This window comes from Pyxicephalus adspersus, unplaced genomic scaffold (assembly GCF_032062135.1).
Source record: "Pyxicephalus adspersus unplaced genomic scaffold, UCB_Pads_2.0 Sca357, whole genome shotgun sequence".
Classification (NCBI taxonomy): Eukaryota; Metazoa; Chordata; class Amphibia; order Anura; family Pyxicephalidae; genus Pyxicephalus; species Pyxicephalus adspersus.
This window is the reverse complement of record NW_027317364.1, coordinates 1-16,645: the sequence shown is the minus strand read 5'-3', so window position 1 is coordinate 16,645 and position 16,645 is coordinate 1. Positions and strand designations below refer to the sequence as shown.

The following is a 16,645-nucleotide window of genomic DNA, read 5'->3' as shown; positions in this document are numbered from 1 at the left end:
GGCTGAGAAGGTAAACTTTAATTTCAGCTGTCATCCCGTCTGGAATAAGAGAGAAATTTAGACACCTATTCCCTATCAGAGGGATTTCCTTTCCCCCCAAACTCATCCAAAAAAGTTTTAGCCTTAGATACGTACTTATATGTGAATTATAAAAATTATGTAAATTATATAATCACCCTCGTTTTTTACTCCCCTAAAACTGAAGAGGTTTTTATAAATTCATAAACACAAATCATGAATAACACAACCAACTGTACTTTTATTTTAAATAGGTTTGCCTTCTAAATTTCTGTACTGCTAAATAGCCATCTTCTGGTTATTGGCAGCTTAGCTGCACTTATTAATTAGAGTAACCATATGTTTTAGTGCACTGTTCAATTCATTTGGCTAACCAAGCACACTTCTCGGTATGCACTTAGTGCTGAGGAAATCAATTCATCACATCTGATCAGTGGTTCACAGGCCTAATGTGATTTCACAGGCACTTGTGCTGGAATAAGTAATAGGTTTGGTCTTTGCATAAGAAGACTTTAAGACATCCAGACAGGCTCATTTAAAAAAAGAAAGACAGAACAGGAACATTTATAGAGTTTGGCTTAAAGATGTCCTCATCCAAATGAAATATCCAAACCTTCAATGATATTGGCAATTCTGTCCCACTGAGTTGGAATGTGAATGGTTATCAACCTTCTCCATGCAGACAAGTGGGAATTTACAAAAAAGAACATCAGCCTTAAAAACACATCCACTCAATCAACAAAGTAGTTTCTAACAAAAGAGCTGTTTATATCTTTGTATACAACCCAGGAGCACTTTTTCTTAAACTATAACAGCTGCTTGTGGGCAAATGGGATTATATTTGAAATCATCAGGTGGAAACAAACTAATAATTTAATTTTTTAGCACATTCCTCTCTAATAGATTCATTGGGATCCAATAAGCAAATATTTTTTTTATTCCAGTCTGATTTTTTATTTGATATTCAAAGTGGACTTAAAAAGGTGACTAAAAGTGGACTTAAAAAGTGGACTAAAAGGTGAATTTAGACTATGTCTATGTGAATTTAAAACTATGTTGACATGTCACAATATACAGTGATTCCTTGGTGTTGATTTAATAAAAGAGCATGCCCAATCACCTTCAATAAATCAAGCCCAACTGTTTTTCAGAAAACCCGCCCATTTAATTCCTACAAAGCAGCCCTAAGACTTTTACCTTGATTATTATTAACACTGATATACACAGATCAAAGTAAAATATGTATAAGTGTATAAGGGCAAGTTTAGACCTGCCTTGGGATAGAGCAATCACATGTGGCTCCTGGTGGCTAGCACTCTGCCAGGCGCTTGGTCACTTCCACAGCAGCTGGCAGCACGGAACAGTATTGGTACTGCTCACTACCTCCCCCATTCATTTTCTATAGGGCTGCTGCGGGGAGAAGCTATTTGCAGCATCTCCTCCAAGACACGATTCACTGGCATGGGGAAATGGTAATTACACTGCAAACCTGTGGGCAGCACGGTGGCTCAGAGGTTAGCACTCTGGTCTGTGCAGAGTTAGGTCCCAGTTGAAATCCCGGGCCAGGACACTGTCTGTATGGAGTTTGCAGGTTCTCCCTGTTAGGATTCCTCTGGGTACTCTTCCAAAAACATGCGGTTAGGTTATTTGGCTTTCTAAAATTGACTGTATTAAAGACATATGACTATGATAGGGACATTAGATTGTGAGCCTCTTTGAGGGACAGCTAGTGACATGATTATGGACTTTGTAAATCGCTGCGTAATATGACAGTGCTATATACGTAAATAGTGTGTAATAATAATAATAATAACCTCATGGTAATGGGCCTTACCGCCCATGATGCTAATATTAGCATTAGTTGAATATTTTTGTTTTATTAAATTGGGGGAAAATAAATTAAACATTCTACAACTAAGGATGGTTGGGATCACAGGACTTGATAGTGTATTAGGTTATGGTTCAGATGCTCACTAAAGTTGAAAACTGCAACCATCCAATATAGTCATATTTCTTGCCGTCAGTCATATTTCTCATGTGTATAAGTATAGACACTGGATAACTAAACTCATAAAATGAAAGTGGAACCAGCAGCCCTCTGTAGATATTTCTTTACCAACTGATGAAGTGTCTTCCAAAGGAGATAAAGGATTTTGCAAGGTTACCAGATGTGTGAAATAATAATATATTCCTTACTGCGTTGATAACATCTATTAGGCAGTTTTGGCAAAGCGGGTGTATGATACAAGCTCAACAACACTTTGTAATTAGACTCCTGAGTCCTATTACTGGGAAAACTATCTCTGTGTGGTTGGCGAGACCTTTCTCACAGCTGCCTGTGAGGTCAATGAAAACCTACTTTACAGAGGGCTCCCTAAGTGACAATTTAATATTTATGCTGGTACATGACATAGTTGGAACATCTTTGGCTTATCCATGATTTTAAAAAGTAAAGTCACAAGTAAAGATTGTTTCCAGTTTCACACATTGCACACACACATGAACTTATTAGTTTTCTAGCTGTACATGTGCATGTGATCTATGCCATGCAAAAAGTCTTATCAATATACATTATTATTTAAACAGCTGGTTCTGTGTGTATTGTTACTTACTACATACACTCTTTCGGCACTGTTTAGTCTTAAGATGTCCATACACAATAATTGTCATTTGTAGGGGCCCCTAAATATTTTGTTTTATACTCAACCTTTATCAGCTTGGAAATCATTTGGGCAGTATGAAAGAGATGTAAATATAAATAAGAGTAACAAGAAAGTTTTTTTTTGGCAAAGTAAGCTTATATTGTGATAATTTGTCACAGATAATTATGAAAATATACAAAAAAGTAGAAAAGGTCCTGACCCATTAGTATCATGGGTATAGTCAGACTAATCAGGTAGACAGCTAGATCCCTGACTGTATAATAGAGTTCTGATTCGGATGTTTAGATATTGATTCTCTAAGCATCATACCAATACATGAATGTTGTACTTAGTATATATATATGTTATATTTGTTATCACCTTTTTTCTTTTTTGGACATTATACATTATCGAACCTTATCATAATTCTGATGTTCAGATATTGATTCCCTGAGCATCATACAAATACATGGATGTTGTATTTAGTATACCTTATATATGCGCACTTAAGAAACATGATCACAACTTTGATGTTCTGGTATGTGAATACTACACTTAAATATCAACTATTTATGATACCCTGTACATTTTTATATGTGTTTTCTGCACTTAGCTTATCTCCTAACAACCTTAATACATCCCCTGAGGAAGCCGACAACAGCGAAACGCATCGGGTCAGGAGACGTTATACTTTCATGTATTGAACCCTCTATTAATATACAGTCAGGGATCTTAACTGTCTAGCCGATTGGTCTGACTATACCCATGATACTAATAGGTCAAGACCATTTCATTTTTTTTTGTATATTTTTATATTTGTCTGACAAATTTTCACAATATAAGCTTACTTTGCCCTTTGTTCCTCTTATTTATATTTACATATTCAAACCATGGGGTGGCATTAATTATACTCTACCAGGTGTTTCTGATTTACTATTTCTACTTGTTAACAGTATGAAAGATAGCTATTTCTACTGTTCTATCCTATGCTATATAACAATTGTTTATTTGTCCATTCCCAAATAGGCACAGTAATACCCTTCCTGAATACTAGTTAGATTTGACTATTTCTATGGATGGCAAGAAGTACTAAGAGGAGGCCTTTTGCACCAAGTCTGTATATGAAATACCATTATCAAAATAAAGAACACTAAACATATACACATTACTTTTGGATAAGTATAATAACTAGAGATGTACCCACTAAAATATATAATATTTAGGGTATTAATATTGTGTTGTTATATCCTTTTAAAATATAACTACCACAGCTGAAGCTCATGTGACAAAAGTCTATGGCCCTGATTTATTAAGGCTCTCCAAGGCTGGAGAGCCTTATAAAAGGCTACACTTTATAAAGGATAGACTTTCATCGGTGAAGCTCGGTGATCCAGCAAACCTGGAACGAATTTCTTAAAAGTCATTTGCTAGCAAATGTTTTGAATCCTGGACCAGATCCAATCCAGGTTTTCTGGATCACCCAGCTTCACTGATAAAAGTGTATCCTCTCCCGCGTTGGAGAGCTTTAATAAATCTATGTCTAAAAGAAAGATGGATAGATAGATAGATAGATAGATAGATAGATAGATAGATAGATAGATAGATGTGTTTGTAATAATATCAAAATAATTATATTTACAGTACTAATAAATACAAGATCTTTAAACAAGCCCTGCATATTAGCATTCAGGCTTTATCTTTTGTGGTTGATAGGCACTGAAAAAATGATAACATAATTATTTAACTTTCATTATGAGGGAGGTTAAATTCACTAAATTAATCAATTGATACTTCAAACTAGATGAGCTGCCTAATTCTGTAAGACAAAATGGCTATAATTCACTTTAACTTTGTTGATTAAAGTTCACTTTTTTTCTCATCGACCTCATAGACCAAAGAAACACAAGAAAGGAACATTTTTCTTCATAGAAAAAAATGATCAAAAACCTCTTGAATGTAATTTGCAGTGTAATATTGCACCCTTTAAAGGAAGGCCTCTGTGCCAAATATTATAATGATTTTGCTTTATAGCCACCCACTACATTTCAATTTGAATTTTATGAATATTGCAAATTATAATAGTCACATTATAACCTCTAAAGGGGCTAATTTATAAAAGCACTGTCCATCAATTACACATTTTCCATCACATTAATAAAATGGCAAGAAGTAATTACGCTGACTTCAGAGATGAAGATGCCTTGAACAAATCATTATGCTGAAATTATTTTCTTTAAAAAACTTAGCAGGTTCTAATTACGACCGAAATGAGATAAGGAAAATGATCACAAAATAGACATTAACCTGATGAGTTCCACAGTCTCCGAGTACATGGTGTATGGAGATTTTGCTTCTAATGGATCTCGCTCCATAGCATTGCCGCACTCAATAAAAGAGAGGGCAGCGTCAGCATAATTCACAGCTTTGCCAAACTTTTCTATCTGAAACATAAGAGAAAGACACAGTTATTGTAAAGGACAGGCGTGAACAGCAGCCCTTAATGCACAACACATACACAAGTGCTTTTTTCCATGCAACGCACAACACATACACAAGTCCTTAATACACACGCATACACAAGTGACACTTAAATGGTCACTGTTTAGTAGTAAAGAGTACTTTAAAGACTGCTCCTGCCTGCACCAGTCGAGAAGAGGAAGGACCCATTATGTCATTGGGTTGGCCAGAAAATATATATGCATATATCTGTTTTTAAACACCATATGGCTTTGTATGTCTTTTAGGGGCTCTTTTAGCAAAAATACCCTGCTGTACAAAATTCTAAAACAATTATGAAATCTCATATTGTGAGATACCTTTCTGCAGTTGTCTATGCCCACCTTACTTCTAACCAAAGGTTTAAAATTAGGTTATTGCCTTGTTGGGATGTACAATTTTTTCATTTTACATGATCTAGAATCCAATAAAATACCAAAACAATGAAACGTCTGATATGAAGTATCTCAGCACTAGAGTCTCTGAGATAAGAGGATGGTGTGTGATTCAGCTAATCAGCAACTAACTAATACAGAAAAATAATTCTTGGGTGGAATTGAAACTAGTTCAGCTAGACTGGCATCCAATAAACATTACAATTTTTGCCATCATTGCTTCCTTTTGTAACAAATTCTAAAAAGTAATTTTTGTGCTCATTAGTTTGGTTATAATGTGTATTGTATATTACACAAATTAGATTGTTTTTAGAGCATGCAACAATAATCTTTTGAAAAACATGTTTTAACTTCAAATCTAATTACATTTTTGAGTGTAACTGAGCAAAATAGCACACTTTTAGAATTTAAAAAGAGAATAATAAGTACACATGATCAAAAAGTCTAATCAAATCTTTAAAAAAAGATAAAGAATTGATGTGTGTTGCCAGTTAGGAATTCCTTTGTTTTTAACTGCCAATAAAAAGTTTTGCATTAGGACAAAGTAGATGCCACCTTCTTATCACAGTTGGCACACTTCTAACCACTTTGTTTGTGGTGCTATGAGCAAATGACTTACTGTCCAACATGTGTTTGGGAATTTAGGCTTGGTAAGCACACACCACATAGTCAAATATGTTAATGACTAGTCAATTTTTTTAAGTTTACAATCCAAGTTATAAAGGCAGGTAGGTAAAGAAGTGTGAAAGCTGCAGAGTACAAGGGAGGATATACACTGAGACCTTGCATCTACCATTGCAATAGTGAATAGGAAAGGGAATCCCTATAGAAAAAGAAGTGGAAACTTACCAACGCATCTGCTTTGTGCTTCAGTCTTTTCGCTTCCTGCATATAATAGTCAGCATTATGTAATCTAAAGGGTAAAAACAATTAAAATAGAACATTAAAAGACAGAACAGTAGTAAAAAAGGAAGAGCACTTGGGAAGGAGAAGTTACTGCAGTCCCTTTTTCTACATTGGTGGGTAGCTTCACCATGATTTTGATGTTAGGGTATAGATGTTGAACTGCACACATGGAAAATGCCTAGTATATCATTAAGGTAGGACATTCTTATGGCTGAAGTTTCATGTTTTACCTGAACTTCATATAAGTTTTTACTATGTATATCGTATCTTTTTTTTTAAAATATGCATTAATTCTTTCAGACTTTTGAATTATCTAAAGAAACAACACAGAAAAACTTGTGTCTGTCTTGAAGCCTTTGAAGTTTGCATTTTCTTTGAGCAAATGAAATCAAAACGGAAAAGACATTAAAATGCCATCTTGATAACAATATGAATCGGAAGAATAAATGTTTAGTCAGCTGCTTAAAGAAGCCATTAGTTATCCTTTAATAGTTTAATGGAAAACAAGAATAATGATCTTATGTAAGCTTCTTATGCATTTCTGTAGTTTTAAATTCTTCGAGTGGATTTTAGCTGCTTTGACACTGTCTCTGTGGACTTACCATAATACAGCCAGTTTTTTCTCTCCTTCACTGGCAGAAGAGCCTGTAAAATTCTTCAGTCTCATTGCATACCTGCAAAAAAATTAAGTAATAATTAGGTTCCTGGAAGAAGCATGCTGGCTAGATAGTTTATAAGCCATTGGTTTAGCTTGTTTTGGGTCAGCTACTCATAAAGTAGTGAAGCCAAGATCAGGATTGTAAATGTTTTAAAAATGTCAGCGGTGACAGCTCCCATATTGCTATCCTCAAGGTTCCTTTTAAATCATGTCATCCCTCATTTTGAAAAGCTAGTACTACTTTGTTAACTAAGAAGGCACACCACAGCAACGAATGCTATAGAAATGTGAAAAAAATATTTACTTGCTGCACTAGATTTTTTTTTCCTCTATTCTTTACAATACCCAGTAGAATCTAGCTTGACACCATGTTACAAACAGAATGTCAGTCTTTAACAAATTCTCTTTTATTGTGTCCATGCCTGTAAGAGTGCCTGTGGCAGGTGTTGAGATTTAGAAGGGCAAGATCACCTGCCACTCTGTCATGCAGTTACCCAAAGGCAAGCACAGGAAAGACAGAGACTCTCCAGAGGGACCTCACTGTTAAAATGACTTGTTTGTGTTCTTCACCTGATGATATTCCCAGTTTTTGCTTTCTTCTTACTTTGTAATACTATTGTCTATTACAATCAAATACAATTGCATATGTTTAACTAAACACTGGTAACTATATTATAGTAACACTAGATCCTCAATTTATATACAGGGCAGCACGGTGGCTCAGGGGTTAGCATTCTGGCCTTTGCAGCGCTAGGTCCCAGGTTTGATTCCCAGCCAGGACATTATCTGCATGGAGTTTTCTCCCTGTCTCTGCGTCCTCCGGGTACTCCAGTTTCCTCCCACATCCCAAAAACGCGCAGTGAGGTTAATTGGCTTCCCCCTAAAAACTGACCTTAGACTACATTAATGATATATGACTATGGTAGGGACATTTAATTGTGAGTTGCTTGGAGGGACAGTTAGTGACACCACCATGGACTTTGTACAGTACTGTGTAATTTGATGGCGCTATATAAATACTGTGTAATTTGATGGCGCTATATAAATACTGTGTAATAATAATAATAAAAAAAAAAAAAGGTTGGAAACTTTGTTGTTAATGCCAAACTACTTCTCTTCTATAGATTCCAATGATGATACAGTTGCTATATATGAGGGATTTTACTCTGAGGTCAGATTTTACTCTAATCACATGATCAGTTCCAGTGTTGTAATAAATAATGTGTCCTTTGGTGTCCCTTTACAGGATCCATTAACAAATCCAAAAACAAATCTACTACTGCAGTTAAATGCAGGACACTGCCAGGAGTTCCATGTGCCAAACAATAAATTGTTTACATTGCGAAATTCTTTGAGCTCTGTTTAGAAAGTAGTGCCATGGTTGCAGGGGAGATTATACATTTTGTCATTTGTAAAAATTCCTAATATTTGGCAATTTTGTGATTTATGTGTGCTTTTTGTGGGATTTTCGCCTAAAATTGGCTGAGAAGGTAAACTTTAATTTCAGCTGTCATCCCGTCTGGAATAAGAGAGAAATTTAGACACCTATTCCCTATCAGAGGGATTTCCTTTCCCCCCAAACTCATCCAAAAAAGTTTTAGCCTTAGATACGTACTTATATGTGAATTATAAAAATTATGTAAATTATATAATCACCCTCGTTTTTTACTCCCCTAAAACTGAAGAGGTTTTTATAAATTCATAAACACAAATCATGAATAACACAACCAACTGTACTTTTATTTTAAATAGGTTTGCCTTCTAAATTTCTGTACTGCTAAATAGCCATCTTCTGGTTATTGGCAGCTTAGCTGCACTTATTAATTAGAGTAACCATATGTTTTAGTGCACTGTTCAATTCATTTGGCTAACCAAGCACACTTCTCGGTATGCACTTAGTGCTGAGGAAATCAATTCATCACATCTGATCAGTGGTTCACAGGCCTAATGTGATTTCACAGGCACTTGTGCTGGAATAAGTAATAGGTTTGGGCTTTGCATAAGAAGACTTTAAGACATCCAGACAGGCTCATTTAAAAAAAGAAAGACAGAACAGGAACATTTATAGAGTTTGGCTTAAAGATGTCCTCATCCAAATGAAATATCCAAACCTTCAATGATATTGGCAATTCTGTCCCACTGAGTTGGAATGTGAATGGTTATCAACCTTCTCCATGCAGACAAGTGGGAATTTACAAAAAAGAACATCAGCCTTAAAAACACATCCACTCAATCAACAAAGTAGTTTCTAACAAAAGAGCTGTTTATATCTTTGTATACAACCCAGGAGCACTTTTTCTTAAACTATAACAGCTGCTTGTGGGCAAATGGGATTATATTTGAAATCATCAGGTGGAAACAAACTAATAATTTAATTTTTTAGCACATTCCTCTCTAATAGATTCATTGGGATCCAATAAGCAAATATTTTTTTTATTCCAGTCTGATTTTTTATTTGATATTCAAAGTGGACTTAAAAAGGTGACTAAAAGTGGACTTAAAAAGTGGACTAAAAGGTGAATTTAGACTATGTCTATGTGAATTTAAAACTATGTTGACATGTCACAATATACAGTGATTCCTTGGTGTTGATTTAATAAAAGAGCATGCCCAATCACCTTCAATAAATCAAGCCCAACTGTTTTTCAGAAAACCCGCCCATTTAATTCCTACAAAGCAGCCCTAAGACTTTTACCTTGATTATTATTAACACTGATATACACAGATCAAAGTAAAATATGTATAAGTGTATAAGGGCAAGTTTAGACCTGCCTTGGGATAGAGCAATCACATGTGGCTCCTGGTGGCTAGCACTCTGCCAGGCGCTTGGTCACTTCCACAGCAGCTGGCAGCACGGAACAGTATTGGTACTGCTCACTACCTCCCCCATTCATTTTCTATAGGGCTGCTGCGGGGAGAAGCTATTTGCAGCATCTCCTCCACGACACGATTCACTGGCATGGGGAAATGGTAATTACACTGCAAACCTGTGGGCAGCACGGTGGCTCAGAGGTTAGCACTCTGGTCTGTGCAGAGTTAGGTCCCAGTTGAAATCCCGGGCCAGGACACTGTCTGTATGGAGTTTGCAGGTTCTCCCTGTTAGGATTCCTCTGGGTACTCTTCCAAAAACATGCGGTTAGGTTATTTGGCTTTCTAAAATTGACTGTATTAAAGACATATGACTATGATAGGGACATTAGATTGTGAGCCTCTTTGAGGGACAGCTAGTGACATGATTATGGACTTTGTAAATCGCTGCGTAATATGACAGTGCTATATACGTAAATAGTGTGTAATAATAATAATAATAATAATAACCTCATGGTAATGGGCCTTACCGCCCATGATGCTAATATTAGCATTAGTTGAATATTTTTGTTTTATTAAATTGGGGGAAAATAAATTAAACATTCTACAACTAAGGATGGTTGGGATCACAGGACTTGATAGTGTATTAGGTTATGGTTCAGATGCTCACTAAAGTTGAAAACTGCAACCATCCAATATAGTCATATTTCTTGCCGTCAGTCATATTTCTCATGTGTATAAGTATAGACACTGGATAACTAAACTCATAAAATGAAAGTGGAACCAGCAGCCCTCTGTAGATATTTCTTTACCAACTGATGAAGTGTCTTCCAAAGGAGATAAAGGATTTTGCAAGGTTACCAGATGTGTGAAATAATAATATATTCCTTACTGCGTTGATAACATCTATTAGGCAGTTTTGGCAAAGCGGGTGTATGATACAAGCTCAACAACACTTTGTAATTAGACTCCTGAGTCCTATTACTGGGAAAACTATCTCTGTGTGGTTGGCGAGACCTTTCTCACAGCTGCCTGTGAGGTCAATGAAAACCTACTTTACAGAGGGCTCCCTAAGTGACAATTTAATATTTATGCTGGTACATGACATAGTTGGAACATCTTTGGCTTATCCATGATTTTAAAAAGTAAAGTCACAAGTAAAGATTGTTTCCAGTTTCACACATTGCACACACACATGAACTTATTAGTTTTCTAGCTGTACATGTGCATGTGATCTATGCCATGCAAAAAGTCTTATCAATATACATTATTATTTAAACAGCTGGTTCTGTGTGTATTGTTACTTACTACATACACTCTTTCGGCACTGTTTAGTCTTAAGATGTCCATACACAATAATTGTCATTTGTAGGGGCCCCTAAATATTTTGTTTTATACTCAACCTTTATCAGCTTGGAAATCATTTGGGCAGTATGAAAGAGATGTAAATATAAATAAGAGTAACAAGAAAGTTTTTTTTTGGCAAAGTAAGCTTATATTGTGATAATTTGTCACAGATAATTATGAAAATATACAAAAAAGTAGAAAAGGTCCTGACCCATTAGTATCATGGGTATAGTCAGACTAATCAGGTAGACAGCTAGATCCCTGACTGTATAATAGAGTTCTGATTCGGATGTTTAGATATTGATTCTCTAAGCATCATACCAATACATGAATGTTGTACTTAGTATATATATATGTTATATTTGTTATCACCTTTTTTCTTTTTTGGACATTATACATTATCGAACCTTATCATAATTCTGATGTTCAGATATTGATTCCCTGAGCATCATACAAATACATGGATGTTGTATTTAGTATACCTTATATATGCGCACTTAAGAAACATGATCACAACTTTGATGTTCTGGTATGTGAATACTACACTTAAATATCAACTATTTATGATACCCTGTACATTTTTATATGTGTTTTCTGCACTTAGCTTATCTCCTAACAACCTTAATACATCCCCTGAGGAAGCCGACAACAGCGAAACGCATCGGGTCAGGAGACGTTATACTTTCATGTATTGAACCCTCTATTAATATACAGTCAGGGATCTTAACTGTCTAGCCGATTGGTCTGACTATACCCATGATACTAATAGGTCAAGACCATTTCATTTTTTTTTGTATATTTTTATATTTGTCTGACAAATTTTCACAATATAAGCTTACTTTGCCCTTTGTTCCTCTTATTTATATTTACATATTCAAACCATGGGGTGGCATTAATTATACTCTACCAGGTGTTTCTGATTTACTATTTCTACTTGTTAACAGTATGAAAGATAGCTATTTCTACTGTTCTATCCTATGCTATATAACAATTGTTTATTTGTCCATTCCCAAATAGGCACAGTAATACCCTTCCTGAATACTAGTTAGATTTGACTATTTCTATGGATGGCAAGAAGTACTAAGAGGAGGCCTTTTGCACCAAGTCTGTATATGAAATACCATTATCAAAATAAAGAACACTAAACATATACACATTACTTTTGGATAAGTATAATAACTAGAGATGTACCCACTAAAATATATAATATTTAGGGTATTAATATTGTGTTGTTATATCCTTTTAAAATATAACTACCACAGCTGAAGCTCATGTGACAAAAGTCTATGGCCCTGATTTATTAAGGCTCTCCAAGGCTGGAGAGCCTTATAAAAGGCTACACTTTATAAAGGATAGACTTTCATCGGTGAAGCTCGGTGATCCAGCAAACCTGGAACGAATTTCTTAAAAGTCATTTGCTAGCAAATGTTTTGAATCCTGGACCAGATCCAATCCAGGTTTTCTGGATCACCCAGCTTCACTGATAAAAGTGTATCCTCTCCCGCGTTGGAGAGCTTTAATAAATCTATGTCTAAAAGAAAGATGGATAGATAGATAGATAGATAGATAGATAGATAGATAGATAGATAGATAGATGTGTTTGTAATAATATCAAAATAATTATATTTACAGTACTAATAAATACAAGATCTTTAAACAAGCCCTGCATATTAGCATTCAGGCTTTATCTTTTGTGGTTGATAGGCACTGAAAAAATGATAACATAATTATTTAACTTTCATTATGAGGGAGGTTAAATTCACTAAATTAATCAATTGATACTTCAAACTAGATGAGCTGCCTAATTCTGTAAGACAAAATGGCTATAATTCACTTTAACTTTGTTGATTAAAGTTCACTTTTTTTCTCATCGACCTCATAGACCAAAGAAACACAAGAAAGGAACATTTTTCTTCATAGAAAAAAATGATCAAAAACCTCTTGAATGTAATTTGCAGTGTAATATTGCACCCTTTAAAGGAAGGCCTCTGTGCCAAATATTATAATGATTTTGCTTTATAGCCACCCACTACATTTCAATTTGAATTTTATGAATATTGCAAATTATAATAGTCACATTATAACCTCTAAAGGGGCTAATTTATAAAAGCACTGTCCATCAATTACACATTTTCCATCACATTAATAAAATGGCAAGAAGTAATTACGCTGACTTCAGAGATGAAGATGCCTTGAACAAATCATTATGCTGAAATTATTTTCTTTAAAAAACTTAGCAGGTTCTAATTACGACCGAAATGAGATAAGGAAAATGATCACAAAATAGACATTAACCTGATGAGTTCCACAGTCTCCGAGTACATGGTGTATGGAGATTTTGCTTCTAATGGATCTCGCTCCATAGCATTGCCGCACTCAATAAAAGAGAGGGCAGCGTCAGCATAATTCACAGCTTTGCCAAACTTTTCTATCTGAAACATAAGAGAAAGACACAGTTATTGTAAAGGACAGGCGTGAACAGCAGCCCTTAATGCACAACACATACACAAGTGCTTTTTTCCATGCAACGCACAACACATACACAAGTCCTTAATACACACGCATACACAAGTGACACTTAAATGGTCACTGTTTAGTAGTAAAGAGTACTTTAAAGACTGCTCCTGCCTGCACCAGTCGAGAAGAGGAAGGACCCATTATGTCATTGGGTTGGCCAGAAAATATATATGCATATATCTGTTTTTAAACACCATATGGCTTTGTATGTCTTTTAGGGGCTCTTTTAGCAAAAATACCCTGCTGTACAAAATTCTAAAACAATTATGAAATCTCATATTGTGAGATACCTTTCTGCAGTTGTCTATGCCCACCTTACTTCTAACCAAAGGTTTAAAATTAGGTTATTGCCTTGTTGGGATGTACAATTTTTTCATTTTACATGATCTAGAATCCAATAAAATACCAAAACAATGAAACGTCTGATATGAAGTATCTCAGCACTAGAGTCTCTGAGATAAGAGGATGGTGTGTGATTCAGCTAATCAGCAACTAACTAATACAGAAAAATAATTCTTGGGTGGAATTGAAACTAGTTCAGCTAGACTGGCATCCAATAAACATTACAATTTTTGCCATCATTGCTTCCTTTTGTAACAAATTCTAAAAAGTAATTTTTGTGCTCATTAGTTTGGTTATAATGTGTATTGTATATTACACAAATTAGATTGTTTTTAGAGCATGCAACAATAATCTTTTGAAAAACATGTTTTAACTTCAAATCTAATTACATTTTTGAGTGTAACTGAGCAAAATAGCACACTTTTAGAATTTAAAAAGAGAATAATAAGTACACATGATCAAAAAGTCTAATCAAATCTTTAAAAAAAGATAAAGAATTGATGTGTGTTGCCAGTTAGGAATTCCTTTGTTTTTAACTGCCAATAAAAAGTTTTGCATTAGGACAAAGTAGATGCCACCTTCTTATCACAGTTGGCACACTTCTAACCACTTTGTTTGTGGTGCTATGAGCAAATGACTTACTGTCCAACATGTGTTTGGGAATTTAGGCTTGGTAAGCACACACCACATAGTCAAATATGTTAATGACTAGTCAATTTTTTTAAGTTTACAATCCAAGTTATAAAGGCAGGTAGGTAAAGAAGTGTGAAAGCTGCAGAGTACAAGGGAGGATATACACTGAGACCTTGCATCTACCATTGCAATAGTGAATAGGAAAGGGAATCCCTATAGAAAAAGAAGTGGAAACTTACCAACGCATCTGCTTTGTGCTTCAGTCTTTTCGCTTCCTGCATATAATAGTCAGCATTATGTAATCTAAAGGGTAAAAACAATTAAAATAGAACATTAAAAGACAGAACAGTAGTAAAAAAGGAAGAGCACTTGGGAAGGAGAAGTTACTGCAGTCCCTTTTTCTACATTGGTGGGTAGCTTCACCATGATTTTGATGTTAGGGTATAGATGTTGAACTGCACACATGGAAAATGCCTAGTATATCATTAAGGTAGGACATTCTTATGGCTGAAGTTTCATGTTTTACCTGAACTTCATATAAGTTTTTACTATGTATATCGTATCTTTTTTTTTAAAATATGCATTAATTCTTTCAGACTTTTGAATTATCTAAAGAAACAACACAGAAAAACTTGTGTCTGTCTTGAAGCCTTTGAAGTTTGCATTTTCTTTGCCTAAAACCTCCTGAAAAGGTGAGTTCTACAAAAACATGCATTTTGAGAACTTTAGCATGTTAAAGGTGGCAAGGTTAAAGAGGAAAACATAAAAAGACCAAGAGGCACTAATATAAAATAATAACAGACCTGATTGTAATACAAAAGTATGCAAACCTATTTTAAAATTACCTCGAAGTCTATTTTTAACAGACCTCTCCTTTCATAGAAGGAACTTTAAAGGGTTGTATTATTATGAACAAAAAAAGAAAAACATAGCTATTGACACAATAGCTTATAAAATAACTTACACTTCATCAAATGTTATCTTTGCTCTTCGAGAATCAGTATTGCTTATTGCAGGTATTGATGACCATACATCAGGCTCTGTGTGATGCTGGATAGTTTCAAGGCAACTACTTGATGGTCTCCTGTGCTCATCTTCCTGTAAAAACAAGGTAAATGGCTCAGAATTAAGACCTTAAGGGCTTATCTGTTCAATAAGGTCTTTAATACTACAAAGAATACAAAGCCAACTTCTGCAGATAAACTAAACAATTGATAATACAAGTGAATGAATGAACATCAGATTAATTTAAAACCTCAATATAAACAATATAAATATCCTGCTTGGAGAACACACACATTTCAGGGCAATATGTTAGATCCCTGTTGTGATTAGGATACAATAAGGTCTGAAAAAAAAATACAAATGCAAAGAGCAAAGAAATAATCAATGGCAAATACTCAAAGACAGCCTTTGGCAGTTTCATAAATAATGACCATCCATAATTCATAAACAATACTTTAAACTTTTTAAAATCTTTACCACAATACTTACACAGTTTAGTTTAGTGTTTGTTGTGCTCCTCTCATTTTTTTTGTGTCTTGAGGCAGTGACAGGAACTTGCACAGTTGTAATATTGACCTCCTGGCTGAAGGAACTGTTGTCTGTGGAATGTAATCTACGAACGGGCTCATCCCCCAAAGGTGACAACAAAGGTGGGATCATTTTTTCTTCTCGTTTCTTGGCTGATTTCTTTGTTCTGGGTGAGAAAAGATAATAAAATACAGTTATTTAAGTAGTAGGCCAACTAAAAAGATGATTTCAGTGTTTGGTATTAAAATTATTAATTATTATGTATTCGGGGTACAACTAGTCAGTACCTCTAAGGCCATTAAGATCTTTATTCCCTTCCTTAAATAGCAAATTAAATTTTAATTTATCTC

General features: G+C 34.9%; 1 protein-coding gene across 1 annotated transcript; it reads right to left on the bottom strand.

The window, feature by feature from the left end:
* Positions 1-7,046: 7,046 nt before the first annotated feature.
* Positions 7,047-16,461, bottom strand: LOC140345026 (AF4/FMR2 family member 2-like; the record flags this gene model as incomplete). Its single annotated transcript, XM_072432197.1, has 5 exons — positions 7,047-7,131; positions 13,566-13,702; positions 15,002-15,065; positions 15,727-15,860; positions 16,257-16,461. Coding segments are annotated over 5 exons (616 nt in total), but the record flags the coding sequence as incomplete, so codon positions are not given.
* Between the last annotated feature and the right edge of the window lie 184 nt (positions 16,462-16,645).